Below are 27,280 nucleotides of genomic sequence, written 5' to 3'. Positions count from 1 at the left end.
CCCTGGTGGCACGCCTTCCCACGCACAGCAGCCTCCCTTCCAGATGGCACACGGAGACACAGGGTGGCTGGGCCTGGTGGAGGGCGGACTTTGGTCCCAGCTGTCCGTAGGCCTTGGGGTGGAGAGCGCCTTCCAGGCTGAACACATGCCTGCCGTCAGAGTGTGCGTGCATGAGAAAATGCACCCAGCAAAAGCGCACACCCCAGCCCAGCCCTTCTCCCCATTCCGCCCTCCGCCTCCATGAGCTCCGTCCAGGGGCCTCGTGGGAGTGGGGTGGGTGGTGCCTTGTGTCTGGCCTACTTCACGGAGCCTGCTGTCCTCACGGCTCAACCCTGGGGCGGCCTGTGTGAGAGCACCCCCTCCCGAGGCTGAGCTGCGTCCACGCTGCCCCTGCACCCGTCCGTGAGAGCACCCCCTCCCGAGGCTGAGCTGCGTCCACGCTGCGCTGCGTCCGTCCGTGGACACCTGGGTGCTCCCCCTCTGGCTGCTGCCATGAACTTGAGTGTGCTCGTAGGCACGAGCCCTGCCCCCGGTTCCTCGGGAAGTGCGCCCGGCGAGGAACTGCCTTCCCCTGGGAGGTGCATGTTGAGCTTTTTGAGGAACCGCAGCCCTGCCATCTCCAGTGGCTGCAACGTGGCACGTTCCCACCCGCAGGGCCAAGGGCCCCAGTCTCCCCACGGCCCCCACATGCTGGACTTGACTTGGGGACCCCTCTGGCCCCTCTGTCAGCTGTGGGGGCGTCTGCTCGGGGGCTGAGTGGGCCTCACCCTGGCCTGTCCCCCAGCAGGCCCCGTGCGGGGTGTCCACGCTGACCTCGCCATTCTCCTGCCCGCAGTGCGTGTCCCTGCAGGACCTCCTGTCGCAGCTGGGCCGGCCCTTCCGGGAGTACGAGCTGTGGGCCCTGTGCCTGGCCTGCCTCCGCGCCCTGCAGTCGCACCCCCAGCACCCAGGTGACACGTCCCCCCCGCCCCGTGCATAACTGGCTCCCGCCTGAGCCAGGGTACCCAGGGCGGCCAGGGACAGGGTGTCCGGTGAACGAGCAGGCAGCTCCCATCTGGAGCATCTTGGGGGTGCCTGCTGAGTTGCAGCATGGAGGGAGGCATGGGGACAGATGCCGGCAAGGTGGGCCCCGCCCACACACCCTCAGCACAGGGAGGGACGTTGTCCCAGGGAGGAGCCGCCAGCCTTGGAGCGGGGCAGGAATTGTCACCGTTGCACTAGTCCGTGCCCTGTCAAAGCCCGGCCCTGCCAAACATCAGGGCAGACAGATGGTGCACCTGAGACCTAAAAATGTCCTGGGGTGCTGAGGGCCGTGTCTAAAAGGCTGGGGGAGGGGCCGTGGAGACACAGCCCGGCTCCAGCGTCCGCTGCCGTGGGCCATGGCTGCCCCGAGGGCCCTGACTCAGGACGGGGCCTGTGACGGGGCTTCAGCGGAGGAGCCGTAACCCGCGCTCTCCTTGCCACTCAGCTCCTGTTCAGCGGCAGTCGTGCCAGCCGGGCGGTGCTGCCCACGGGGTGGGCTGGGAGGAGGCAGCTCCGAGGACCCCGGGAGGGCATGGGGGGCGGGCAGTGTGCGTGCACTGGCAGGTGTGTGCCCGTACGATGGGGAGGCTGGGGAGCTACCCAGCCTGACCAAGGCTCCCCAGCTCCTTCCCCCCAGCCCACCCCAAGTGCAGGGCAGGGCGTGCCCACGCTGACCCGAGCTCTGCCACAGCCTACCTGTGTCTGGACTCTGTGCTGGTCGCCGAGGACGGGGCTGTGCTCTTCCAGCCGCCCCCTGCCAACGGTGAGCATGTGGGGTCCCCTCAGGCCTAGTCTAGCACCGGCTCGCCAGGGGTGAGGAAAACTGAGCCGGGCTTTATCTCTTAGGCACCTATGACTCGTTCTTCCTGGCTCCTGAGCTGGCAGAGGAGAGGCTGGTCACAGAAAAGGTACCTGGGCCCTCCCCACCCTTCCTCAGCCCTGCCCCCAGCCCTTGGGGGTGCCATGTCCCCCATCTGTCCAGCAGCCCCCTGTCGGGACTTGGGGTCAGGGCAGTTCTTCCTGGACAGGCGGTCGTGGGCAGTATCTGCCAGCAGGGCCGTGGCTCTGGCCAGGGAGCTAGGACAGGGCTCCGTGCTCAAGCCTGTAATCCCAGTACTTTGGGAGGCCCAGGTGGGTGGATCACCTGAGGTGAGGAGTTCAAGACCAGCCTGTCCAACATGGTGAAACTCTTTCTCTACTAAAATACAAAAATTGCCTGGTGTGCTGGTGCTCACCTGTAATCCCAGCTACCTGGGAGGCTGAGGCAGGAAAATTGCTTGAACCCAGGAGGCAGAGGTTGCAGTGAGCCAAGATGGCAGCACTGCACTCCAGCCTGGGCAACAGAGTGAGACCCTGTCTCAAAATAAATAAATAAATAAGTAAAATGCCTCCAACAAAAGCCTGGGTCTGTAGCCAAATGACCAGGCAGGAGCAGGATGTGTTTGCACCCCCTGCCCTGAGCCAGCCATACCCCACGGGAGCTCTGTGGCCCCGCCCAGCAAGGGCCAGAGCCTGGAGCCTGGACTCACCCTCATGAGACTACAGAGAAGTGCCCAGTGCCTGCCTGGCCCCAGGTGGCCTCAGAGAAGGTGAGCAGGAGCCAGGACCTTCCTTCCCTACAGCCTGCCGTGCAAGGACATTTGGAAAACACTGCTGAAGGGAATCAGAGATGGCACGAGCAACTGGAGATGCATCCCACACTCACAGATGGGCAGGATCAGTGTTGGTAAAATGGCCACACTGCCCAGAGCAATCCGCAGAATCACTGCTATTTCTATCAAACTACCAATGTCATTTTTCATAGAATTAGAAGAAACTATTCTAAAATTAATATGGAACCAAAAAGCTGAAATAGCCAAAGCAATTTTAAGTGAAAAGAACAAAGCCAGAGACATGACATTACCCAACTTCAAACTATACTACAAAGCCACAGTCACCCAAACAGCATGGCACTGTTACACAAAAACACACACACAGACAAGTAGAGCAGAATAGAGAGCCCAGAAATAAGGCTGCACGCGTACAATCATCTAATCCTCAACAGAGCTGACAAAATCAGGCAATGGGGAAAGGACTCCCCATTCAATAAATGGTGCTGGGAGAGCTGGCGAGCCACGTGCAGAAGAATGAGGCTGGACCCCTATCTTCCCCCATCTATAAAAATCAACTCAAGATGGATTAAAGGCTTAAATGTAAGGCCTCAAACCATAAGAATCCTAGTAGAAAACCTAGGAGACAGCATTCTGGACATCGGCCTTGGCAAGGAATTTATGACTTAAGTCCTCAAAAGCAATTGCAACAAAAGCAAAAATTAACAGGTGGGACCTCATTAAACTAAAGGGATTTACACAGCAAAAGAAACTAGCAACTGAGTAAACAGAAAACCTACGGAATGGGAGAAAATACTTGCAAACCATGTATCTGACCAGCGTCTAGTATCCAGAATCTAGAAGGAACAAAACAAGCAAAAACCGAACAATCCCATTCAAATGCAGGCAAAGGACGTGAACAGACACCTCTCAAAAGAAAGGAGCAGCCCACGAACGTGAAAAACGCCCCAGCTCGCTGATCACCAGACAGAGGCCAATGAGCCACCATGCGGCCACCCACACCAGCCCGAATGGCTGTTACTAAAAAGCCAGGAAACAACAGAGGCGGGCCAGGCCGTGGAGAAAAGGGAACGCTTACACTCTGTTAGTGGGAATGCAAATTAGTTCAGCCACTGGGGAAAGGACTTTGCAGATTCTCCAAGAACTGAATGTAAGAGCAACCGTTCAACCGGGAAATCCCGTGACTGGGTATTTACACGAAGGAGAAACGTTGTTCTGCCAAACACACCTGCACTCCCACGTTCAGCACCACGCTGTCCACAGGAGCACAGATGGAGTCAATGCAGGTGACCATCCGTGGAGGGCTGGATAAAGGAAACGTGGCACGTATTGTGGAATACTATGCAGCCACGAAAAGAATGAGATCGGGTCCTTTGCAGCAGCGTGGATGCGGCTGGAGGCCGTTATCTAAGCGAAGTAATGCAGACACATTACTGTGAGTTCTCACTCCTAAGTGGAATCCAGGCCTTGGCTGCACATGGGCATGCTCATGGGGAAGCGGACACTGAGGAGCACAGGGGGCGTGGCAGGGGGCGTGGGCAAGAGTCGAAAACCTACCTGCTGGGTGCTGTGCTCGCTACCCGGGTGACGGCGTCAGCGGGACTCCAGACCCCAGCGTCACGCAGGACACCCTTGTAACAACCTGCATAGGCACTTCCCGAATCTAAAATTAAAGTTGAAATAAAATAAATCCTTTTTTAAAAAGAGGGGGTTTATACAAGATCTAGAGTCATATCTTTTCTGTCGAGTATCACTCACGACGCCAAGAACCAGGAAGATGTCAAACTGAATGAAAAAAGGCAGCCAGTAGATGGTAACCTCCAGATGAGTCTCGTTCTGTCGCCCAGGCTGGAGTGCAGTGGCGTGATCTCAGCTCACTGCAACTTCCACCTCCCGGGTTCAAGCGTTTCTCCTGCCTCGGCCTCCCAAGTAGCTGGGATCACAGGCATGCACCACCACGCCAGGCTAATTTTATATTTTTAGTAGAGATGAGGTTTCTCCATGTTGGTCAGGCTGGTCTCGAACTCCTGACCTCAGGGGATTCACCCACCTTGTTCTCTCAAAGTGCTGGGATTACCGGTGTGAGCCACCGCGCCCAGCCGACTTTAAAATTTTTAAAGCAACCATCATAAAAATGCTTCAGCGGGAAATTGCAAACATGCTTGAAACAAATAAAAAAGCTAATGGAAATTTTAGAGCTGATTTTTAAAAAACTCAAAGAGGGCAGGCGCGGTGGCTCACGCCTGTAATCCCAGCACTTTGGGAGGCTGAGGTGGGTGGATCCCCTGAGGTCAGGAGTTCAAAGACCAGCCTGGCCAACATGGTGAAACCCCATCTTTAAAAAAAAAAACTCAGTGAATGGACTTAATAGCAGAATAGAAAGGGCAGAGGAAAGAATTGGTGAAATGGAGACAGAAAACAGAAATTACACAGTTTGGGCAACAAAGAGAAAACAGACCAAAAAAACTGAGCCTGAGCAGCTCATGAGACGGTAACAGAAGATCTAATGTCATGTTGTCAAAATCCGGGAAAAAGAAGAGAAGGAGGGTGCGGCTCCTTCTCCAAAGAAGTAACGCTGAAAGCTTCCCAACCACGGGACACACACAGGCCTACAGATTCAAGACGGTGAGAAAGCCCCAGACAGGATCAGTGCACACAGTCAAACCTCTGAATACTCACCCCGGGGAAGGCGGCTCCAGCGGGCAGGTTTCTCATCCGTAACTGCAGAGGAAGCGCACAGCATTTCTTTAAGTGTTGAAAGTGTTTCTGTCAACCCAGAAACCTATTTCCAGCAAAAATATCCTTTAGAAATTAAGGAAACAGGCTGGGCACGGCGGTTTACGTCTCTAATCCCAACACTTTGGAGGCCAAGGCGGACAGATGACCTGAGGTCAGGCGTTCGAGACCAGCCTGGCCAACACGGCAACACCCCATCTCTACTAAAAGTACAAAAATGAGCCGGGGGTGATGGTGGGCACCTGTAATCCCAGCTACTCAGGAGGCCGAGGCGGGAGAATCACTTGAACCTGGGAGGTGGAAGTTGCCGTGAGCCCAGATCGAGCCCTTGTATTCCAGCCTGGGCGACAGAGCGAGACCCTGTCCTTTAAAAAAACAAAGGAGGAAGAAGTAAGCAAAGAAGAAAAAACAAGAAGAAGGAAGGAGGAGGAGGAGGAGGAGGTGAAAGGAAGAAGATTGACAGAGAACTTTTTAGAGACTTGACCAAACCATGTACTGTCCACCAGAAACTCACTTCAAATAAAACAATTGAAAGTTAAAAGAGCTGAAAAGGATGCATCAGGAAAACACTGAAAAGGAAGCAGAAGTGACTGCGTTAGCGTCAGGTACAGAGGACTTCCGAGCAAAGATTACCAGAGACACAGGGGGCCGCCGCGCCAGGAAGACAGAGCAACCCGAGACGTACGTGCACCAAGTAACGGCTGCGGGATACGGGAAGCAAAGCCGACAGAGTCAGGGAAGAGACAGAAGAATCCGCAGTCACAGTCGGAGGGGTCAGTCTCCCTGTCTCAGCACCTGACGCAACAGTCAGGCTGTAAACCAGTAACAACAGGACCTCGGCAGCAGCGCCGGCCAACAGCGTTGGGTCGAAAGCACAGAACGCACGTTCTTCACGGCTGTGCGCTGAACACACACCGAGCCAGAGCAGAGCCCGGGCCGCAGAGCAAGCCTCAGAAACTCCAAAGAATTCAGGTGGCACAGATGCGTTCTCTGACCACAGTAAGAAAAATAAAAGGGAGACTTTCCAAACACTTGGAAACGAAGCCCATTTCTAAATGCTCTATGCGTCACGGAGGACGTTTCAGGAAATTTTAGGAACAGGTAGCACTAATGAAAACGCAGCACGTGGTCTGTCAGGATTCTTGTTGCCGACGGCAGTTGCTGGCCGGGACGTCGTGTCGCACGTGAGCTCCTCTTAAAACTGTGGCGATCTACGATTGTCTCAAAATAAAAAGGTAAAAATGTTTTTAAGTATAAGAAGTGCTTAAAATGGGTAATCTCTCGCTTATTGACTGTGGTCGGCCGTCGTCTGTGCTCCTGGGGCGTCCGTTGCTCCAGACGGTGGCAACTCCGTAAAGGGGCTGCCTCTCCCCAGCCCCACACTCAGGGGCACCGCAGTGGTGGCCGGAAGTCAGTCCCGCGGGACCATTTACAGCAGGGAAGGCAGCAGGCGCTACGAATGCCTTGCTTGGTCGACTGTCTGCACTTACCGAAGGGACGGAGAGCACGGCGACGTGATTCAACTTAACCACGTCTGTAGCTGCTACACTGTGAATGGCTCAAAAGATGTAGAACACGGTCTTCTGATGTCAGCCGCAACCATCTGATTCTGCAAACACGATGCTCAGAGGACGTCACGCATCCCAGCATGAGTCTTCCATCTCCTTTATTGAAATGAGTGAAACGCTCGCCTCGGAAGTGCTCCTGTGGCATGCCTCCTGCCGTGGGCTGTGGATGAAAGTGGGTAAAAGTCAGCAAAAGCCTCCAGGGAGTCGACTGGTTCCACAGAACTGACACAAAGTGCGTTGAACCGTGAGCTGTGCGTCGCTCACGTCGGCAACACGTGCGTGTACACAGAGGCGAGGCGTGTGCGCATTTGCTGCACCCGCCGGGGCCCCCCGGGAGCGGGTCCGTGAGGCGGTAATGTGCCGGCCAGTTCTCAGACCCTCGAGCTGCTGCTGCCTTCATGAGGAGAGCAGATGGCGGGAAAGCCCACTCGAAGCTTCCACCCCTCGGGTGTTTAAAACTCGGACAGAACCGTGGCGGGGAGTTGGACCTGCAGTTTCCTGGGCCACGATCTGGATGCCTACACACAGGTCCGGGGTGAGGCCGGGCAGACGCTGGGGAGGGTTCCTGGGGAGAGGCCCTCTGCGGGGGCAGTGCCTGGATGCCCCTCAGGGTGCCAAGGTGGGCAGGTCGGCCAGCCACGGCGATCCACGGCCCTGGGTCACCGCCACGATTCTCTCCCCACCCGCCCAGGCCTCTGTGTACTGCGTGGCTGCCGTCCTGTGGACCGCAGCCAAGTTCAGCGTCCCCCGAAACCAGAAGCTGGCCCTGCCACGCAGGCTCAAGGCCCTCCTCCTGGACATGGCCAAGCGCAGCGCCCCAGAGCGGCCGTCCACGGCCGAGGCCATCAAGGTAACTACACCGTGGCTGTGGCCCGGCCCAGGGTCCGAGGACTGTGGGCAGTGACCAGCCTCGCAGAGCTGGGGGTGAGCATGCAGGTCCTCTTTTCTGAAGTCAGCCCGGCCATTGCATCTGACCACAAAGCCATGGTCAGAGTGGGGATTCGCATCGTGGCCACGTCCGTGTGGGCGGACAGCACGGGGTCTCTGCTGCTCCCCTCCACAGGCATTCCGCCTGATATGCCTGCTCTCTCCAGCTTGTCCAAGAGGCCACGGAGGGGCAGGGGGTGTCCTGCGGCCACATGTGGACCCATGCCCTTAGGCCCTGCTGGAGGAGGGCAGAGAGTGGCCTCCACACCTGAATCCCCACCCTGACCCCCACCTGCTCTGAGGATTCCACTGGCCTTGCCCCTCCCTTCCTGGTCTCCCCTGCTGGACTCAGGCTTCAGGGCTGGGATCCAACATCCATCCTGCTGGGACCTGCACCTGCACCCAGCAGGTGGACCAGCGTGGGGGCAGGAGCCAAACCCTGATGTGTCAGTGATCAGGAGGACCTCCTGAGGAGGAGCCATGCGTGTGATCAGGAGGATCTCCCGGGGAGGAGTTATGCGTGTGATCAGGAGGACCTCCCGGGGAGGAGCCCTGCGTGTGATCAGGAGGACCTCCCGGGGGGGAGCCCTGCGTGTGGTCAGGAGGACCTCCCGGGGGGGAGTCATGCGTGTGGTCAGGAGGACCTCCCGGGGGGGGGAGCCCTGCGTGTGATCAGGAGGACCTCCCGGGGGGGAGTCATGCGTGTGGTCAGGAGGACCTCCCGGGGGGGAGCCATGCGTGTGGTCAGGAGGACCTCCCGGGGAGTAGCCATGCGTGTGGTCAGGAGGACCTCCCGGGGAGGAGCCATGCGTGTGGTCAGGAGGACCTCCCGGGGAGTAGCCATGCGTGTGGTCAGGAGGACCTCCCGGGGGGGAGTCATGCGTGTGGTCAGGAGGACCTCCCGGGGGGGAGTCATGCGTGTGGTCAGGAGGACCTCCCGGGGGGGAGCCATGCGTGTGATCAGGAGGACCTCCCGGGGAGGAGTCATGCGTGTGATCAGGAGGACCTCCCGGGGGGGAGCCCTGCGTGTGATCAGGAGGACCTCCCGGGGGGGAGCTCTGCGTGTGATCAGGAGGACCTCCCGGGGAGGAGCCCTGCGTGTGATCAGGAGGACCTCCCGGGGGGGGGGAGCCCTGCGTGTGATCAGGAGGACCTCCCGGGGGGGAGTCATGCGTGTGGTCAGAAGGACCTCCCAGGGGGGAGCCATGCGTGTGGTCAGGAGGACCTCCCGGGGAGTAGCCATGCGTGTGGTCAGGAGGACCTCCCGGGGAGGAGCCATGCGTGTGGTCAGGAGGACCTCCCGGGGAGTAGCCATGCGTGTGGTCAGGAGGACCTCCCGGGGAGTAGCCATGCGTGTGGTCAGGAGGACCTCCCGGGGAGGAGCCCTGCATGTGGTCAGGAGGACCTCCCGGGGAGGAGCCCTGCGTGTGGTCAGGAGGACCTCCCGGGGAGGAGTCATGCGTGTGATCAGGAGGACCTCCCGGGGAGGAGCCCTGCGTGTGATCAGGAGGACCTCCCGGGGAGGAGTCATGCGTGTGGTCAGGAGGACCTCCCGGGGGGGAGCCCTGCGTGTGGTCAGGAGGACCTCCCGGGGAGGAGTCATGCGTGTGGTCAGGAGGACCTCCCGGGGAGGAGCCCTGCGTGTGGTCAGGAGGACCTCCCGGGGAGGAGTCATGCGTGTGATCAGGAGGACCTCCCGGGGAGGAGCCCTGCGTGTGATCAGGAGGACCTCCCGGGGAGGAGTCATGCGTGTGGTCAGGAGGACCTCCCGGGGGGGAGCCCTGCGTGTGGTCAGGAGGACCTCCCGGGGAGGAGCCATGCGTGTGGTCAGGAGGACCTCCCGGGGAGGAGTCATGCGTGTGGTCAGGAGGACCTCCCGGGGGGGAGCCCTGCGTGTGGTCAGGAGGACCTCCCGGGGGGGAGCCCTGCGTGTGATCAGGAGGACCTCCCGGGGAGGAGTCATGCGTGTGATCAGGAGGACCTCCCGGGGAGGAGCCCTGCGTGTGATCAGGAGGACCTCCCGGGGAGGAGTCATGCGTGTGGTCAGGAGGACCTCCCGGGGGGGAGCCCTGCGTGTGGTCAGGAGGACCTCCCGGGGGGGAGCCATGCGTGTGGTCAGGAGGACCTCCCGGGGGGGAGCCATGCGTGTGGTCAGGAGGACCTCCCGGGGAGGAGCCCTGCGTGTGGTCAGGAGGACCTCCCGGGGAGGAGCCATGTCTGCAGCAGCAGAGATGGCTGTGGGTTTCGGGACCTGGGCCCACCCGTCTCTGCCTTGACTGCTTGGTGACCTTGGGCGGGTTGCTCAGACCCTCGGGTTCTCAGGCCCCTTCTGCCATGGGAGCATGAGCTCTAGACGCAGCTGAACGTCTGTGAAGCAGTGAAAGCGGGTTTTACTCAGTAACTGCTGAGAGTGGAGAAGCTGGGCTCCGTCCCACGTGCACAGGACCTGGGCTCGTAAAGGGAGGACAGGAGGGGCTGGGGAGCATGGGCTCAGGTGAACATGCCCCAGGGCTGGGGGTGTCCTGGCAACAAGGCCACCAGGTCTGTGGCCAACGCTGGGTGTGGGACTCTTCCCTCCCAGGGAGCCTGGGGGACAGTGGCCGACTGACCCTTTTCAGGAAATGCTCTCAGAAAGGCTTGTCCGAGGCCTGTGTCAGGTGTCAGTGAGAGCAAAGAGGAAACCCTCGTGGCAGGCCTGAGCTTTTTCAGACGAGGACCCAGTGTCGTGGGGCGGGTGCGCCCTGAGGCCCGTCAGGACGCCTGGACGGTCTCCCCCTCCAGGTGTGCGGCAGCTACCTCCTGCAGCGAGGCATGGACAGCCGGAGCATCCTCGCCCACCTCAGAGCTTCCACCTGCCAGGTGGGCGGGGCCAGAACCGCCTTAGCTTCCTCCCACCCAGACACATTCTCCCTCGCCTTGCCGCTCCCCGCAGCCCCACACACGGGTCTCTGTTGACCACCAAACTGTGGGTGGGTGCGTCTCGGGGGGCAGGGGACACTCAGGTCCCATCTCCCAAGGACCCCCGGTGGCCCCCAGGGAACCGGATCAGGATCCTTGGGGCAGGGTCCCCAGGATGGCAGCCGGCACCCACCCCTGGCGCAGAGAGCAGTGGGCTCTGAGTTTCAGGTGGTGCCGGCATCTCCCACTCACAAAACCCACGGAAACCTGGTTGGATTGGGAGGCAAAGGCTTCCTCTCCAGGCAGAGCCACTGCCGACCTCGGGCCACGTGGCCGCCACGTGGGCTCCCCGAAGCAGGAAGCTCCTCAGGCAGCGGCGGTGGGGCAGGGGGAGACCCCATGGGTGTAGCCAGCACTGGCGGAGCGCCATGGTCACCTGGCCCAGAGCTGTCGCCTGCTCCCAGGTGTACCAGGAGGAAGAGACCATCAGCCTCCAAAACGCCTTCTCGGTGGTTGAACTGAAGCCCAGGGCAGCACCAGCCTCGGAGCCCGGCCCAGGTGGGGCCCCCACCAGCCCCTGCACCCCTCCCCACAGCTGCCCCTGCCTCTGCCTGGACAGACACAGCCGGGCGCCTCCCGGAACCCCGGGCAGCAAGTCCAGAGCGCGGCCAGTGTAGCCCGGCCTGCCTGCCCCTGCCAGCCCCCATCTCTCCCAAAACTCCCAGTTCCTCAGGTCCAGGTTCTCACTCCCATCTCCAGCAGCTGGCCCTCCCAAGCCCATATCTGGAGACCCCCCCGAGTCCACACAGAGCCCACCCGCCCCCCATGCTTAGCCCTCCCCAGCAGGCCCCTCCAAGCCTCCTGGTGGGCCCTGTCTTTCTGGTCTGTCCCCACCTGCTGGCCCTTCCCTAAGCACCCACCTTCCCGCTGGGGGCCAGCCCCGGCACAGAGGAAGCCCCCAGGGATGTGCGGGAGGGGTGGGGTGAGCCCTGGGGATGCGGCACCTGCCCGGCCAGGCCCCACCTGCACCCTCAGCCCCCTGGGTCCCCAGGCTTCCTGCCAGTGAACAGCGACACCGGGCTTGTGGCTATGCCAGGGCCCGTGCCCAGCCAACATCCCTGCTGTGAAGAAGCCGCCCAGCTGCCCGAGGCATTCACCTCCGAGGCCACGCACTTCAAGCCCATCGTCCTCATGCAGGACCCCGGTGTGGCCAGGTGAGCCTCCGTCCCCACGCCCCGGAGCTGCTGGGGCCCGGGCGCAGGCAGCCCCTGCTGAGCTCGGCTCCTCCCCTAGGGACCAGCTTGCCTTGGCCCCGGAGTCCCAGGAGAGGAACAGCCAGAGGGAGAGGGAAGGTGAGGGGACGCTCTGCCCGGAGGCCCACGCCGGGTCACCCAGTCTGAAGGCACCTGACGGGCCACCGGGAGCAGCCCCAGAGCCTCTTGGGGAGTCAGTGCGGTGTGGCTCAGCCCAGGGCTGCCCCTGCCCTCCACCCCGGGCCCCAGCAAACCTGCCAGACGGGGCCTTGGCCGACGTTCCCAGTCCTCCAGTCCTTGCCCCGCCCACAAAGGCATCTGCGCTGCCCCAAGACCGAGGGCCGGCTGGGCAGGTCCTTCCTGGAGTCACTTCCGGGGGCCCCAGGCCCGGCGCCCCCGGACCCACCACGGCCCACCACGGCCCTCGACACCCACCCAAGCCTCCCCGAAGCAAGGCCACCGAGCGCCCGGGCCAGGAGCCAGAGGGCCCCAGGGCCACCCCTGCCGGGGAGCATGACAACCAGAGCCCGGACAGTGTCCCAGAGAGGCCACGGCCACGGCCTCTGCCCTGTGTGGACGGCTCGCCACTACCAGGGAGGACGGCCTGCCCGTCGCTGCAGGAGGCCACACGCCTCATCCAGGAGGAGTTTGCCTTCGATGGCTACCTGGACAACGGGCTGGAGGCTCTGATCATGGGTACGTGGGGGTCGCAGACTCCCCAGAGGAGACCTGAGCTAGGGAGAGCCCCACGACGCCCAGCCCCCCAGCCGAGACCAGCCGTGTCCGTTTCGTCAGCCACAAGGGAGCCAGAAAAGCGGCCTGGCTTCCGTCTCACTTGCCTCCATCGTTTCTGAAAACCAGGGGAGTACGTCTTCGCCTTGAAAGACCTCACCTTTGCCACTTTCTGTGGCGCCATTTCCGAGAAGTTCTGTGACCTGTACTGGGATGAGAAGCTCCTGCAGAGCCTCTTCAAGGTGGTGAACGGGCCGGCGTCGCCCTCCGAAAGGTGGGTGCCCAGGACGGCCCTGCCTCCCCGCCCTTCCCTGACACCCACCGTGCTCTGGCTCTGCCACCCTGACACGGGCACAGCCTTCCCCTCCCAACCCTCAGTGTCCGTCCTGCCACTGCCTCAGAGAGGCCACCCGCAGGGGAGATGGGTGGGCGTCCCCGCAGCCCCTCTCCGTGGTCCTGACGCCGACCACAGCTTTCTGTCGGGCCTGAGTTCCCTCCAGAGGAAGAAAAGGCTTGTGGGGAGCACAGGGCAAGAGCTCTCTGGGAGGCTGTGGGGGCCTGGGCCGTGGTGGCCACAGGGTTTCCTGCTCAGAGGGACCAGAGTGAGGTCCCGAAGGAGGAGAGGAGACCCCAAACAGGCGGCCCCAGACCCCGCAGGGCCCAGCCCTGAGCCATGATGGGGGCCCCGTGTTGCTTTGCTCATGGCTCGACACGGTGCCGGTGGCCCGGGCAGCTCCTGCACCTGTGCGGGGGGTAAACTAGTGTGCCCCCCTCAGCCCTGGCTCCCCGCCCCGCAGCACGGAGAGGCTGCTCCAGAGCGCCCCCCGCCAGGGACCCCAAGCAGCTAATGACCCGGGGATCCCTCCGGCTGTTATGCCCCTCAGTGACCCGGGAGAAGCCGGCTCCTGATGCCTCTGGTGAGGGCTCTGTGTGGCCATGTGGGCCAGTAGGCCTGGCTCCGTGGAGACTGAGGCCTCCTCCCAGTGGGCAGGGGCAGGGACGGTGCCTGACCTGCATTCTTGTTGTCAGTGCGGCCGAGGAGGCTGGGTCACAGCCGGAGGGCAGCCCCAGGCCCTGCTCCCCATCCAGCAAGAGGCCCTCGCTGCACCGCCTGGGTAAGTGCTGGCCGGCCCACAACAGGGCGGCTCCTCCGTCCTCTCCACAAGTCATGGGGTGCCCCAGGGTCCCGGCAGCCTTGGACGGCTCTGTCTTTGCCCTGGGATACCCCAGCCAAAGGCCGTCCTCTCCTGGGGACGAGCAGGAGCCCAGGGCCTTGGGGGAGGGGGGTTCCCTGTCACCAGCCACTGGGATAGGGAACCGCTGGGAGCAGGGGGTGATCCCATCTCCAGGCAGAGGCGGGGCTGGGAGCCCTGGGCTTTGGTAACAAGGCAGAAGTGGGCTTGCTGCTGAAAGGTCCCAGGGCTGGGCTCCTGGCTTATTAGCCCCGGGCTCCGGGGGCACGTGAATTCCAGGCTGGGGAAGTTCCAGCGCACCGCCAGCAGGCTGGGGGATTAGGAACAAGCTGGTGGTCGTGGTCACCCTCACGCTGTCCGTGGACGTGGCCACCCTCAGGCTGTCCGTGGTCATGGCCAAGCTTGGTGATGGCCCAGTTTCCATTCGAACGAGTCAGAGACCAGGTGGCCAGGTCACAGTGTGAGGCCTGTGCAGTCCTGGATGGTGGGGAAGCCCTGCACAGGAGAAGCTTCCGGCAGGAACAGAGCTGGGGCCACATTTTAACTTCCAGAAGCAAAGAGGAGAGGGTTAGGGGCAGAGGGACACAGTCTTGACGGCGGGAACGGCGGGAACAGGGAGCGGCCCCACCCCAGGACCAGTACAAATGTGGAAGGAGTGAGGGCTCAGAGAGGGGCTCCCTCTGGGGAGAGGCCCAACCCGCCCCGTGCAGCAGTTCAGGGTCCAGCATGTCCCCTGCGCCAGGAGCGGCAGCCGTGTCGGGGGTGCAGGAGGTGGTTCCGGGAGAGAGCGGCTTCCGCGTCCAGGCACCGCCCGTCCCAAAATCAGCCAGCGCGTGCGCTGCACACGCCAGTCGCCATCCACGTAACCTGCGTCTCTCTCTTTCAAGGAAAAGAGAAGCCGACCGTGGCCAGGGCCAGCTGGGCCCCCTGCTCACCCACCTCGGTGTCCAGCATGGACTCAGACGAGCTCTCGCGGGGAAACTTCGAAGTGGGATTCCGGCCTCAGGGGTCCGTAAAAGCGGAGAGCGCGCAGCAGCCTGAGGCCGACGGGGACAGGCGGGCGGCGGGCGGAGCGCCGGGCGCGGAGGCCGTGGCTAGACCGGCCAGGTCCGAGGCGGGAGGCCCGGCCGTGTCCCCCGGCCCCGCTGGACTCCAGAGCTGCAGCCCGGGCTGGTGCAGCGCCTTCTACGAGGCCGACTGCTTCGGGGCCGACGTCCACAGCTACGTGAAGGGCCTGAGGCGGCAGCAAGCAGACGGGGCCCTGCCCGACGCCCACAGCCCGGTGAGTCCCAAGCCGCGGCCCTGCGGGGCGCCCCCACCCCGTGGCTGGGTTGAGCCGTCTGCACTGGTGCCCCACGTCTGGGGACAGGGAATGGCTTTTCTCCGGTGGTTACCGGGGCGGTGGGTTCCCAGGAGTCCCCTCGGTGCTCGTGATCAGGCGGCGTCTGGCCGTGTCTCCCGTGGGGCAGGTGTAGCCTCACTCTGCGGTGAAAGAAAACACCAGAAACGCCTGCCCCGCAAGCCCACGCCGGGCCTGGTCGCTGCAGCCTGGCCTGCGCTTTGTGGCCAGCGGTGCCGTCCTGGGTCAGAGCAGCTGCAACTCCTCCCTGGTCAGCAGGGAGAAGAGGTCTTAGAACGCGCATCCCAGGAGGCGGGAGGGGCCCGCAGAGCTCTCGTCCCAAGTGGGAGCCAGTGACCCACAGCCCCGAACAGGCCCGCAGTCTCACGAGGCCAGAGCGCCCAGGTTCAATGACAGGAGGGGGGCCCAGCGGTAGCTCTGGGAACTCTCCCACCGCCTCCTGCCTGGAGCCCCAGCCGCAGCGGGAAGCCTCCCCAGCCTCTGGGCTTCAACCCCGTCCTGGGGATCCTCCTTGCTCCCCTCCTGCCTCCTCCTGGCCCCCATTTATAACTCAGTCCAGAAGGTGACCCGGCGTCTCCTCGGGGTAGGGGAGGGGACGGGGGTTAAGCTCTGTGAAGTGTTCACTTCATTTCCACTTCTGGGCCACGTTGAAGGGCCTGCACGGTGCTACAGCCTCTGCATCTGGAACACCCCACACAGGGCCTGAGGGCACTTCGAGGACGCAGGCCTCCCCTGCGGCTGGGGAGGGAAAGGGCGGCCTGTACAGCAGACAGCAAACAACCCGGCCCCAAACGCGCAGCGTCCCGAGGGAGGACTCGGCCCCCAAATTCAGGGTGTCCTGAGGAGCACTCGGCCCCAAATGCCCGGCATCCAGCAGGGAGCAGTCGGCCCCCCAATGCACAGGTCTGAGGAGCACTCGGCCCCCCAATGCACAGAGTCCAGCCCGTGGCCACAGCCTTACGTGTCTCTTGGAGGAACTACTATGTCTGTTTCAAAACAGGAGGCTCAGAAACACAGGAAGGGCAAAGAAACACCTGAAGACAGATTTTCTCATCTGCAGCCCGAAGAGTGCACGGTGCAGGCGGGCCAGGGCATCCTCTGGGGCAGCCGGGGCCGCCAGTGGGTGGGCGTTTTCTCCATTCGGTGCTGACCCCGCCTGCGGTGGCCTCGTGTGCGGGGCTCAGCACTGCGGGCTCCCGGGGGCTGTGGAGCCGGCGTCTGCATCTCCTGCTATTAAAACCAGCATGGGAAAAAAAGAGAAAGGGAAGGGAGGAAGGGAGGAAAGAGAGAGAGAGAAGAAAGAAAGAAGAAAGAGGAAAAAAAGCATGGCTCCAAGAAAGAAAGAAGGAAAGAAAAAAAGAAAAAGAAAGAGAGAAAGAAAGAAAAAAAAGCAAGCATGGCTCCCACAGTCAGGTGAGGGCACTGGCGTGGCTGGTGTGGCTGGCGTGGCTCGTGTGGTTCCTCCCCCGACTCTACACCAGTGAAGCCCGGCTCGTGTTTTCTTCCCACCACCCCGTGGGTGGATTCTGGCTCCTGTAGATTCATTAAAATCTGTCCAGACCGTCCTTCTTAAGGAATCTGCCTGTGGTTCCCAGTGAGTCAGCGCCACTGACGTGGACGTGGACTCCAGCTGTGAAAGGAGGCTGTGGAGGTGCTGGCCGAGACGACTCTGCCCAAGTCACGCTCCAGCCAGGCGGGCATCAGGCCGAGGATGCCCCCTCCCGACTTTCCGACGCCTTGAAGCACACAGACCTTCCCCAGGAGATTTTGCCGACGTCGGCATCTCTACAAATGGATGGAGTGAGGGGGCTGGACCCAGCGCAGGTGACCTCTGGGGCCGGACAAGGGCCCTGTGGTGCAGCCACGGGGACGCGGTCACCACCGTCCTCAGAAGCAGAACACAGCTCCTTGGGGGCACCTGCGTTTACCGAACTTGACCTGCCCAGCCCAGTCAGCCCTTCCTTGATGATGGAATATTCTAGATCCACGCTGTCCACAGGGCAGCCGACAGCCACATGTGGCTGCTGAGTTCTGGAAACTTGGCCCACATGACTGAGGACCTGACATTTTCATGTCACTGCACGTTAGGCAGCCTCCGGCGGCTGTGTGGGAGGCGGGTTCTACCCGGCTGGGCAGGAGCGGGACCCGAGCGCTTGGGCAATCTGGCTTAGCCGCCGAGGTTCCGTAGAGGGGCTGGTCTTCACACAGCCAGCCGGGACCGCAGCCCACGCCGCCCTCGCCGGGAGCCTGGCCCTCCGTGGGGCCACCACTGCCGTCCGTGAACCTGCGCGTGGGAGAAGACAGCAGGGGGCCCCGCCTCCATGGAACCACCAGATAGAGGGGATTCAAATATTACATAGAAATATGGCCTGCATTTCTTATTTTGCAAAACAAAATTCAAAAATAAGCACTATCAACAGAGCAGAGTCACTGGCTGCTGGACGGGATCCCTCGCGGATGACCCCTCGGGGCGGTCGCTGCTGGCTGCGGGCACGAGAACCCCTCCCAGGAGGCCTGGGCCGGAGCTGCTGTGCCTCTCACCTCTGCCCTCCACCAGGTGCCCCCACCTTGTGGCACCTCACGGTCCCAGCTGAAGACCTGCTGCCCCAGCGCAGCTGCCGTGGACCCCCAAGGCTTCCCAGCACCCCCGCCCCGCGAATGACTCCCCTCCTCGGTGCTGGGCCAAGCCCCACAGGTGCAGGAGGAGGCTGTATCTGCCGCTGTGCCCCTGGAGGGAAGGGCCATCTCTGGGGTCACTGCCCCGGCAGGCTCATCCTCAGGGCACCCCTGCTCCAGCCTCCACGACGGGTGCCCGTCCCGCAGGACAGAGGAAGTGCTGGATGAGCATCTGCCCAGCCAGGCGTGGGAGGCGTCCTGGGACAATGGGGCCCCTTCTCCCTGAATACAATCCCATCCCAGGACATGCTCAGTCCCAGGTGGTGTCTGTGCATGAAGCAGAGCCCAGCGGCCCTCCCTCCCGGCTCCTGCAGTCAGGACCTGCCATTCTGGCCTCAGTCCCTTCCCTCACAGAGACAGCCTTGGGGATGAGGTCCCCGGCTCCATCTTCCAGGCAGGAACTCAGACCCTGGGCAGGTTCAGGAGAGCACACCCGGGCGTGCACTCACACTCACACTCACGCTCACACACTACGGGGCAGCCATGGGCTGGGACAAGCCCTGCGGCCACTGCCCAGCAAACCACGATGGTCAGCTGGCAAGTTCCCAGGAGGACAGTTTCCAGGGTCTTGTCAGCACAGGACAGCTGGACTCCATACGGTTTGGGCTTCTTTAAGCCTAAGTTTAAAAGAAAGGCCAGGCCCAGTGCAGTGGCTCACACCTGCAATCCCAGCACTTTGGGAGGCTAAGATGGGAGAATTGCTTGAGCCAAGGCAGGTGAAGGCTGCAGTGAGTTGCGACTGCACCTCTGCATTCCAGCCTGTGTGACAGGGCGGGACGTCATCTCTAAAAAACAAATAAAAAAGTCAATAAAAATAGAAAACGAAAACAGGCAGACGCCACACCCGTCCTGCCCGCACCCTCCCTGTCACCCGTCCTGCCCACACCCCTCACCCCACATATTCCCCCCCGCATCCTATCCCCACACCCGTCCTGCCCGCACCCTCCCCCTCACCCTCCCCCTCACCCGTCCTGCCCGCACCCTCCCCCTCACCCTCTCCCCTCACCCGTCCTGCCCGCACCCTCCCCCACACCCTCTCCCCTCACCCCTCACCCCGCATATTCCCCCCCGCATCCTCCCCCCGCACCCCTGTCCTCCCGCACCCTTGCACCCCCACCACAACCTGTGCTTGGGGTCCCAGAGGTGACACAGCCCCACCTGCTTGGGCGGGAGAGCCTGGGGCTGACTTGGGAGGCGTCTGGTTCTACTGAGGGCCCCAGGTGGTGGCCACACAGCAGCGCCCACCGTCCCCTGAGCATACCCCACAGGGCCTGACTGGTGAGGGGCGCTGGGCACTGCCCTGTGAGCCGGGGGACAGCAGAGGACCCCACACCACACTGCCCGGGCAGGGGCCGGCCTCGCTGGCTGTGTGGGCCGGTCTCTGTGGGACGCTGCCCTGCAGCTGATCTCCAAGGCCTGGGAGGCCCCAGCGGGGCAGGGCCCGGCCCTGGATGTGGCCGACGTGTCAGGGCTGCCTGGGGCTTAGGCGCTGTTTCATCACCAGGAGCTGGAGCAGCAGCTCATGATCGAGAAAAGAAACTATCGCAAGACACTGAAGTTCTACCAGAAGCTCCTGCAGAAGGAAAAGAGGAACAAAGGTGAGGCCTCGGGGGCGCAGGTGCAACGCCCCGGCCGCGGGAGCCCGGCCCCAGCCCACTGTGCCCTGCCCGCAGGCTCCGACGTCAAGACCATGCTGTCCAAACTGAAAGGGCAGCTGGAAGAAATGAAGTCCAGGGTGCAGTTCCTCAGCCTGGTGAAGACGTACCTGCAGGCAAGTGGCTCCCACCTCGGGACGCCGTCAGTCTGTCCGTGCCGGGTCCTAAGAGGGGAAGCCCGGGGAGAGGGGCAGGGTGACCCAGCGCCCGCGTCCCGCCGGCAGGTCCTGTACGCGGAGCGCTGGGGCCTGGAGCCCTGCGCCCTGCCGGTCATCGTGAACATCGCGGCCGCGCCCTGCGACACGCTGGATTTCAGCCCCCTGGACGAGTCCTCCTCACTCATCTTCTACAACGTCAACAAGCCCCCGGGCGGCCGGCAGAAAGCCCGCACCCTGCAGGCCGGCACGCCGCTGGGGCTCATGGCCTACCTCTACTCCAGGTGCGCCACGAGGGAGCGCGCCGGGAGAGGGAGAAGCCGCCCTGGGCGCCGAAAAAGGGGGGGCGCGTGCCGGGCCCCTCCGCCGGGCTGGGTGTGCACTTGCCAGCTGGGAAAGACGTTCACTCGGGGTCCAGGCCACCGCGTGCTGGGGTCTGCCGGGGGCCACCGTGCTCTGCAGAGACCCCGGCCAGAGTGGCCTCCACTGCCTGCAGGACACCGGGTCTCGGGGTGCGCCCGGCAGTCCCTGGAGGTGCTACATAATTAACATGCGGAACGGCTTCCAAAAATCCACACACACGGCCGCTCGGCGATGTGGCCTGGACTCCGCCCGGCTCACCGCGTCAGAACAGCCGGCAAGGAGCCTCATGGCCCAGGGACGCGGTTGGGCTGGGGGTTTCTGCCATCGCCCCGCTCGGTGTGCGCACTGGCTCCCGAGACCCCGATCCGTAAACACTGGTGTGCGTGCACCCACAGCGGGGAGGACCCACCGGGTCCCCTCACCTCTGCCGAGGCCACAGGGCCAGACCCCCGGCCGCCCCACCCGCCCCCTCGCCCTTCACCCGCTCTGCCCTGCAGGGACCTTGGCTGCACCCTGTTCTTGGGCACCGGGAGCTCTGCACCCACTGGTCTGACCCACTCCCAGGCGGCCCCCCTCCCGGACAGTGACCGGCCCACCCCATTTTGGCTATGGGACCCTCATGACACCACTTTGGAGCCCCAAGGGTCCTCTCCGAGCAGAGGAGCACTTGCCCTTTGGGGCCCAGCAGGCAGTGAGGACAGGGAGGCCCTAGAGAGGAACGGTGGTGTCATCCCCGGCCCCGTTACCCTAAGGGGAGCTGGCCCTGGTCTCCTGGGGCCTCCTACGAGCCAGGGCTCCAGGCCGACCCTCAGACCCAGGTCTCAGCCTCCTCATCTGCAAGACAGGCAGGCCGCACCCACCATAGGGTCTCTGTGCTGCTGTGGGAGACACCTGTGTGCGTGGCTGTGCACGTGTGCAGCGTGGCGTGTTCCTGGTATACTTGTGTACGCGCGTGTGGTGTGTCGGGGTGTTGTGTGATGTGCTGTATCGTGCATGTGGAGTATACAAATGTGATGTGTATTTAGGCTTGTATGGAGGGTGTGGTTGTGGGTTGTGTGGTGTGGTAGGCACGTGTGGTGTGCATGTGTGGGGCAGTGTGTGTGGCTTGTGTGCCCATATACGGTGCGTGATGTGGAGTATTGTGTGTGGCGTATGGTTGTGGGGTATGGCATGGCATATGTGCACGTGTGTGGTGTGGGGTATAGTGTGGTGTGGGGTGTGTGGCTTGGGGTGTAGTGTGGTGTGTGTGCAGGTGTGTGTGTGCATGTCTGTGGTTGTGTTCTGTGTGGCTTGCAGACGTGAGTGTGAGCGCTGTGCTTCCACGGAAGGAGAATCTCCTGGCTGTGCATGTGGTATGTGGCATGGGGTCTAGTGTGGTGTGTGGTGTGAGGTATAGTGTGGTGTGTGTGTACATGTGGTGTGTGTGGCCCATGTGTGTTGTGTGGTGTGGGGTACAGTGTGGTGTATACACGTGTGGTGTGTGTGGCACATGTGTGGTGTGTGGTGTGGGGTACAGTATGGTGTATACACGTGTGGTGTGTGTGGCACGTGTGTGGTGTGGGGTACAGTGTGGTGTGTACACGTGTGGTGTGTGGTGTGTGGGGCACGTTTGTGGTGTGTGGTGTGGGGTATAGTGTATGTGTGTACATGTGGTGTGTGTGGCCCATGTGTGTTGTGTGGTGTGGGGTACAGTGTGGTGTATACACGTGTGGTGTGTGTGGCACGTGTGGTGTGTGGCGTGGGGTATAGTGTGCTCTGTGTGTACGTGTGGTGTGGGGTATAGTGTGTGTACGTGTGTAGTGTGATGTGGGGTATGGTGTGTGGCACGTGTGTTGTCCGTGGTGTGGGGTACACGTGTGGTGTGTGGTGTGTGTGGCACGTGTGTGGTGTGTGGTGTGTGTGGCACGTGTGTGGTGTGTGGCATGGGGTCTCCTGGCCATGCATGTGGTCACAAGGGGCTTCCCCGCTTTGTAGAGCTGGTGGCGATGGGGTATTGCCTGGCACGTGAGCACCTGTGTGGTGTGTGGTCGTGGGATGTCGTGTAGTGTGTGGGCCTGTGTAGTGCTTGGCCTGAGCTGTGGCCACCTGTGTCCTCGGCCCCAGGTTAGCGGGTGACCAGGCCCTGGTTCCAGAGCCGCCCTGTCTCCTGCCCGAGGCTCCTCCAGCGTGGGAGGACGCCTTGCCAGGCCTCGCCTTCCTAACCACGGCGGTCGGGCTCCCAGGACACTGGGACAGGCCCTGACCCGCGTGCAGGGCCCCGGTCAGTGACTTCTGAGGGTGGCCGGTTGCTCCCGGTGAAGACGCAGGAGCCTTGAGTGCGCAGCGTCGCGCCCGGCCGGAGGCACCGGCTCCCTCGGCTTCCCAGGCTGACGGCCCGGCGAGTGGAGGCGCCATGAGGCCCCGCACAGGCCACGTTCAGAAAGGCCTGGTGCTGGGAACGGTTGGGAGTTCAGATGTTACCCAACACACACAAGGGTATTCATTTTTAGAGAATGAATCCCCAGAAAAATTCAAGGGTATTTAATTTCTCTGGGGATTCTCCTGACAGTGACATGCACAGAGACGGCGCACTCACACTCACACACACTCGCACCCCCAGAGCACCAGCAGAGCCTGGGGCGGGGCCGCAGCACCCCCTCACTGCCGCTGCCCGCCCCACCCCACAGCGACGCCTTCCTGGAGGGCTACGTGCAGCAATTCCTGTACACCTTCCGCTACTTCTGCACGCCCCACGACTTCCTGCACTTCCTCCTCGACCGCATCGACAGCACGCTGTCCAGGTACTGCGCGCACAGCTCCACGCCCGCCAGAGCTTCCCCGGGGCGGGGCGGGCTCCCCTGGGCCTGGTGTAGCCGCCGTGACGGCCAAGGCAGTCCCTGGGGGGTGAGGGGCCAGGGAAGCCTGGCCGGAGGTCGGGGACAGGCATGGACGCAGAGGAAGCAACCGGGGCAGGAGGGCAGCGGCCTGGGAGCCTGGGGAGTGGAGGCTCTTCCTGCTGACTAGGAGGAAAGTGGAGGGCAGGGAGAGTCAGCAGGTCAGCTCGGGAACACCAAGCCGAGGGTCCTGCTGGCCCCCAGCCTCCCTCTGCACCCGTGGCCAGCAGCTGGGGTCAAGGGAGGGCAAGGTACTCTGCCTCTCTCTAGGTTGACCTGCTGACCCCTAGGACACCCATGCACCCCCTTGCCCAGGCCCACACACGCCCAGGCTGGGCACCCCATGGCACCTCAGGCCATCAGCCAGTCAGCTCCCGCCTTGGGGGAGGGACCCACAGAAGACCCCCAGCCCCCTAAGCCTCCTGCACATGCGGAGCCTGGTCCCGCCCTGCCCCTTCGGGAGAGCCGCACGCAGCCCCCGGGCCTCTGTCCCTCACTCACACATCCTGGCAGCTCAGGCAGCTCCCCCATGCCTCCAGGGCCCACCAGGACCCCACCTCGACCTTCACCAAGATTTACAGGCGGAGCCTGTGCGTGCTGCAGGCCTGGGTGGAGGACTGCTACGCCGTGGACTTCACCCGGAACGGCGGGCTGCTGGGGCAGCTGGAGGACTTCATCTCCTCCAAGGTGACCGCGCCCCGGACCCCCACGGCGGGAGGTGCCGCCCTCCTCCGGAAGGTGGCACTGACAGCCACGCGCCATACTTCTGCCTAGATCCTACCCCTGGACGGCTCCGCAGAGCACCTGCTGGGCCTCCTGGAGGTGGGCACAGACCGGCGGGCGGAGGGCAGCCCTCGAGGCACAGACCTGGAGAACCCCAAGGAGGCGGAGGAAGACGCCAGACCCTTCAACGTCCTCTGTAAGAGGCTCTCGGAGGACGGCCTCTCCCGGAAGGTGGGGCTATTTCCCAGGGGAGGGCCTCCCCGGACAGGCAGCTGTGGCCCCGAGCCCAGCCTCAAGAACACATGTGCACACATACGTGCACAGCTGCACATCCATATACATGCATACACAGGCACATGCACCTGTGTGCACAGCTGCGCACACCCACATGCACACACGTGCACCCTCGCACATGTGCACCCTCACACACACACGTGTGCACCGTCACACACATACATGTGCACCCTCACACATGTGCACCCTCGCACACGTGCACCCTCACGTGTGCACCCTCGCACATGCACCCTCACATACACATGTTCACACATGTGCACCCTCACACACGTGCACCGTCACACACATACATGTGCACCCTCACACGTGTGCACCCTCGCACACGTGCACCCTCACACATACACACATACGTGCACCCTCACACACGTGTGCACCCTCACACACATCCACACGTGCACCCACACACACCCACGTGCACACCCTCCATGTTCCCGGTCCCAGGCAGCCCTGCTGGGCCGGCACCTCCTGCGCTCTCCCAGGCTCTCAGGTGAGGAGAGTCCTGCTATGACTCACTGTCCCCAACTTCCTGACCCTTGGCCAGATACTGAGTGGAAGAAACCAGTGTGGGGAGGTGAATGGCCTTTCCATCAAACCTCAGCATCCTCGTGTCAGCGCGGCAGTGGGTGGGCAGGCTGCTCTCTGGCTCTGGCTGGGCCAGTCTGAGGAGTGCTGGGCTTGGGCCTGGCCTGGTCCTCCCCCCGCCCAGCCTCCCTGGACCCCTGACCCGGAGGGGCCCCTCAGTGCCCGGCCCGCCCTGCAGAGCTTCCCCTGGAGGCTGCCGCGGGGCAACGGGCTGGTGCTGCCACTGCACAAGGAGCGCCCCTACACCATCGCCGCGGCGCTGCCCAAGCCCTGCTTCCTCGAGGACTTCTACGGCCCCTGTGCCAAGACCAGTGAGAAGGGGCCCTACTTCCTCACCGAGTACAGCACCCACCAGCTCTTCAGCCAGCTCACGCTGCTGCAGCAGGTGAGGAGGGTGAGAATCCACACCGGGTCACCCGCCCCGGGGACACTCGGCACCCACAGGGCCCTCAGCGGCCGCTTCTCGGAGGAACAGACAGGCAGGGAGGGGCCGGCTGCCAGGCGCACCGGTCGGGGCAGCTGCCGCCTCAACGGGAGGCCCCAGCAGGGGCTTGGTCCCAGCAAAGCCAGGTCCTTCTCTTCAGACAGCGCTGCCTGCAGGGTCTGGGCCTGCCTCTGCCCAGCACTCTGGCCTCATAGGCGCTAGAGGACGGCCTGAGGGCCATATGGGGTGCCAAGTCTCTGCCCCCAGCCCCTCCGCGGGAGTTGGGCCAACCCGGTTCCTTGTGCCCCCACCCAGCTGCCAGGGTTCTGCCCAACTTCCTCCACCTCCACTACAGCCAGCCCTCAGGCAGCCCCTTCCCAGGCCCTGCCATCCTGGATCACACAGCAGGTGACAGCAGTGATGCCAACCTCGTGATCCCACCTGCTGTCACAGGGGCTGCCTGGACGCCAGGAGCCCTGCGGCCCGAGCACACGGGGAGCCCTGCGGCCGACTCTGTGGACTGTTGGGTGGGCATTGAACCCGGGATTGCAGAGATGGCCCCCACAAAACCCCCACCCTCCCTGGGACCTGGCCTTGGCCACGAGGCTCTGGAGGCTGGTAACCTGAACCTCTTCACTCCATGTCCCGGCAGGAGTTGTTCCAAAAGTGCCACCCGGTCCACTTCCTGAACTCACGGGCTCTCGGCGTCATGGACAAGAGCAGCGCCATCCCCAAGTGAGTGTCCCGGGCCCTCGGCTGGGAGCGGTGACGGAGGGTCTCGGGGGTGCTCCTGACCAGCAGGAGATGCCTGTGTCTCCGGAGACCCGAGACAGCGCTGTCTGCCAGTCAGAGCAGCCGCACGGCCAGACCCCAGCCCACGCTGCACCAGCAGCTCCGGGGCCGGGACACCTGCACATGGTCTGGGGTGACGGGTGCCGTGTTTCTCTTCCAGAGCCAGCTCTCCTGAGTCTCTTTCGGCCAAAACCTGCAGCTTATTTCTGCCCAATTACGTTCAAGACAAGTATCTGTTACAGCTTTTAAGAAACGCAGATGACGTCAGCACCTGGGTAGCCGCCGAGATTGTGACCAGCCACACCTCCAAGGTGGGCACCCCATAGTTCTGATGCCAGCACGGGGCGTGGGGTCCGCCTGCCCCGGATTGGTGGCACCTCCTGCAAGGCTGTGGCCTGAACCTTCTTCCCCCAACGCAGTGAACCCAACTCCATGTCCCTCGGAGCCACACGTGACCCAAGGCTTGAGGGGACGGGCATCTCCCCTAGCACTGCCTGCCATGTCCACAGCCACATCCCAGCCACATCCACAGCCACATCCCAGCCACATCTCACACGACCAGCCACATCCATAGCCACGTCTCCACGTGTCCAGTCACATCCACAGCCACGTCTGCAGCCACGTCCACAGCTACCCCCACAGCCACAGCCACATCCACAGCCACGTCCACAGCTACATCCACATCTGCAGCTGGACACCACTCCTCTCAGTGGTGGGTGCTCCTTAGCTCCGGGCTGCCTGGAGACTCAGGACAAGCTGCACCCACCACTGCCACCACCCCGACCTGTGCTCACAACACACACAGAGCACCCACACACACACTGGGCTCTGCCCCAGCACCCCACCCCAGGGCCCCGTCCCCTCTGTGCCTGAGCCTGGCCCCTGGGCGTCCCACCCTAGGCTCCCCCGCCCCGGCTGAAGGCTCATTGTGGCTTCTCACTCAGTTTGTGGAATGACGGCTCTGTGGTCTGACCAAGGTCAAGGTCAAGCTCCAGCACCGGGGCCCAGTCTCAGCCTCTTCCAGGTCCTGTGGGCCTTGGGCTGGACAGGGGGCTCCTGAACCGCCCCGCCCTGCTGTCAGGCAAGGCACCGTGCTCCCCTGCCCGGGAGGCATCGGGGTCCACAGCTGCTCAGGAGGCCAGAGTCCCCCAGCCCTGGGGGTCTGCTCCTTCCCCCAGCAGGCACCTTCGCCCAGCGGATGGGCGGATGCCGTATGACAGAGGCCTCTGATCTCACCTGAGCTCAGCTTGGCCTCATCTCATTGGCTGGGGTGGCCAGGTCCTGCTCCACATGAGACTCAGGACCGCAGGGCTCCTTCTGTGCAGTGTGGCCCCTTCCCCTGCAGCAGGGAGGTGGCAGCCTTGGCCCTGGGTGGACACCCACCCCCTCCTAGGCCGAAGTTCCCTGAAAGCAATACTTGGGCCCAAGGAACAAAGGAACAGG

At 62.8% G+C, this 27,280-nt stretch overlaps 1 protein-coding gene across 5 annotated transcripts in view; it reads left to right on the top strand.

Annotated features, from left to right (window-relative positions):
* The window catches only part of KNDC1 (kinase non-catalytic C-lobe domain containing 1), a 59,492-nt gene that overhangs the window by 23,939 nt on the left and 8,273 nt on the right, over positions 1-27,280 (top strand). For 3 of the 5 annotated variants that reach the window (XM_064371856.1, XM_064371858.1, XM_064371859.1), the window contains 20 exons: positions 836-950; positions 1,715-1,786; positions 1,870-1,931; positions 7,629-7,787; positions 10,646-10,723; positions 11,227-11,320; positions 11,814-11,976; positions 12,056-12,711; positions 12,877-13,021; positions 13,777-13,862; positions 14,828-15,222; positions 19,481-19,574; positions 19,650-19,747; positions 19,856-20,070; positions 22,816-22,929; positions 23,562-23,709; positions 23,797-23,976; positions 24,800-25,006; positions 25,698-25,780; positions 25,998-26,148. In XM_064371856.1, the coding sequence (XP_064227926.1) occupies positions 836-950; positions 1,715-1,786; positions 1,870-1,931; positions 7,629-7,787; positions 10,646-10,723; positions 11,227-11,320; positions 11,814-11,976; positions 12,056-12,711; positions 12,877-13,021; positions 13,777-13,862; positions 14,828-15,222; positions 19,481-19,574; positions 19,650-19,747; positions 19,856-20,070; positions 22,816-22,929; positions 23,562-23,709; positions 23,797-23,976; positions 24,800-25,006; positions 25,698-25,780; positions 25,998-26,148 (3,315 nt within the window). Of the gene's footprint in view, positions 1-835; positions 951-1,714; positions 1,787-1,869; positions 1,932-7,628; positions 7,788-10,645; positions 10,724-11,226; positions 11,321-11,813; positions 11,977-12,055; positions 12,712-12,876; positions 13,022-13,776; positions 13,863-14,827; positions 15,223-19,480; positions 19,575-19,649; positions 19,748-19,855; positions 20,071-20,282; positions 20,377-22,815; positions 22,930-23,561; positions 23,710-23,796; positions 23,977-24,799; positions 25,007-25,697; positions 25,781-25,997; positions 26,149-27,280 lie in introns of those variants that run through there. The other 2 variants (XM_064371857.1, XM_064371860.1) reach the window with 2 other exon arrangements.

This window comes from Aotus nancymaae, unplaced genomic scaffold (assembly GCF_030222135.1).
Source record: "Aotus nancymaae isolate 86718 unplaced genomic scaffold, 86718_ANA_hifiasm-v0.15.2.pri h1tg000193l, whole genome shotgun sequence".
NCBI lineage: Eukaryota > Metazoa > Chordata > Mammalia > Primates > Aotidae > Aotus > Aotus nancymaae.
The sequence above is the reverse complement of the archived record's forward strand: the minus strand, read 5'-3'. Positions and strand labels throughout refer to the sequence as shown.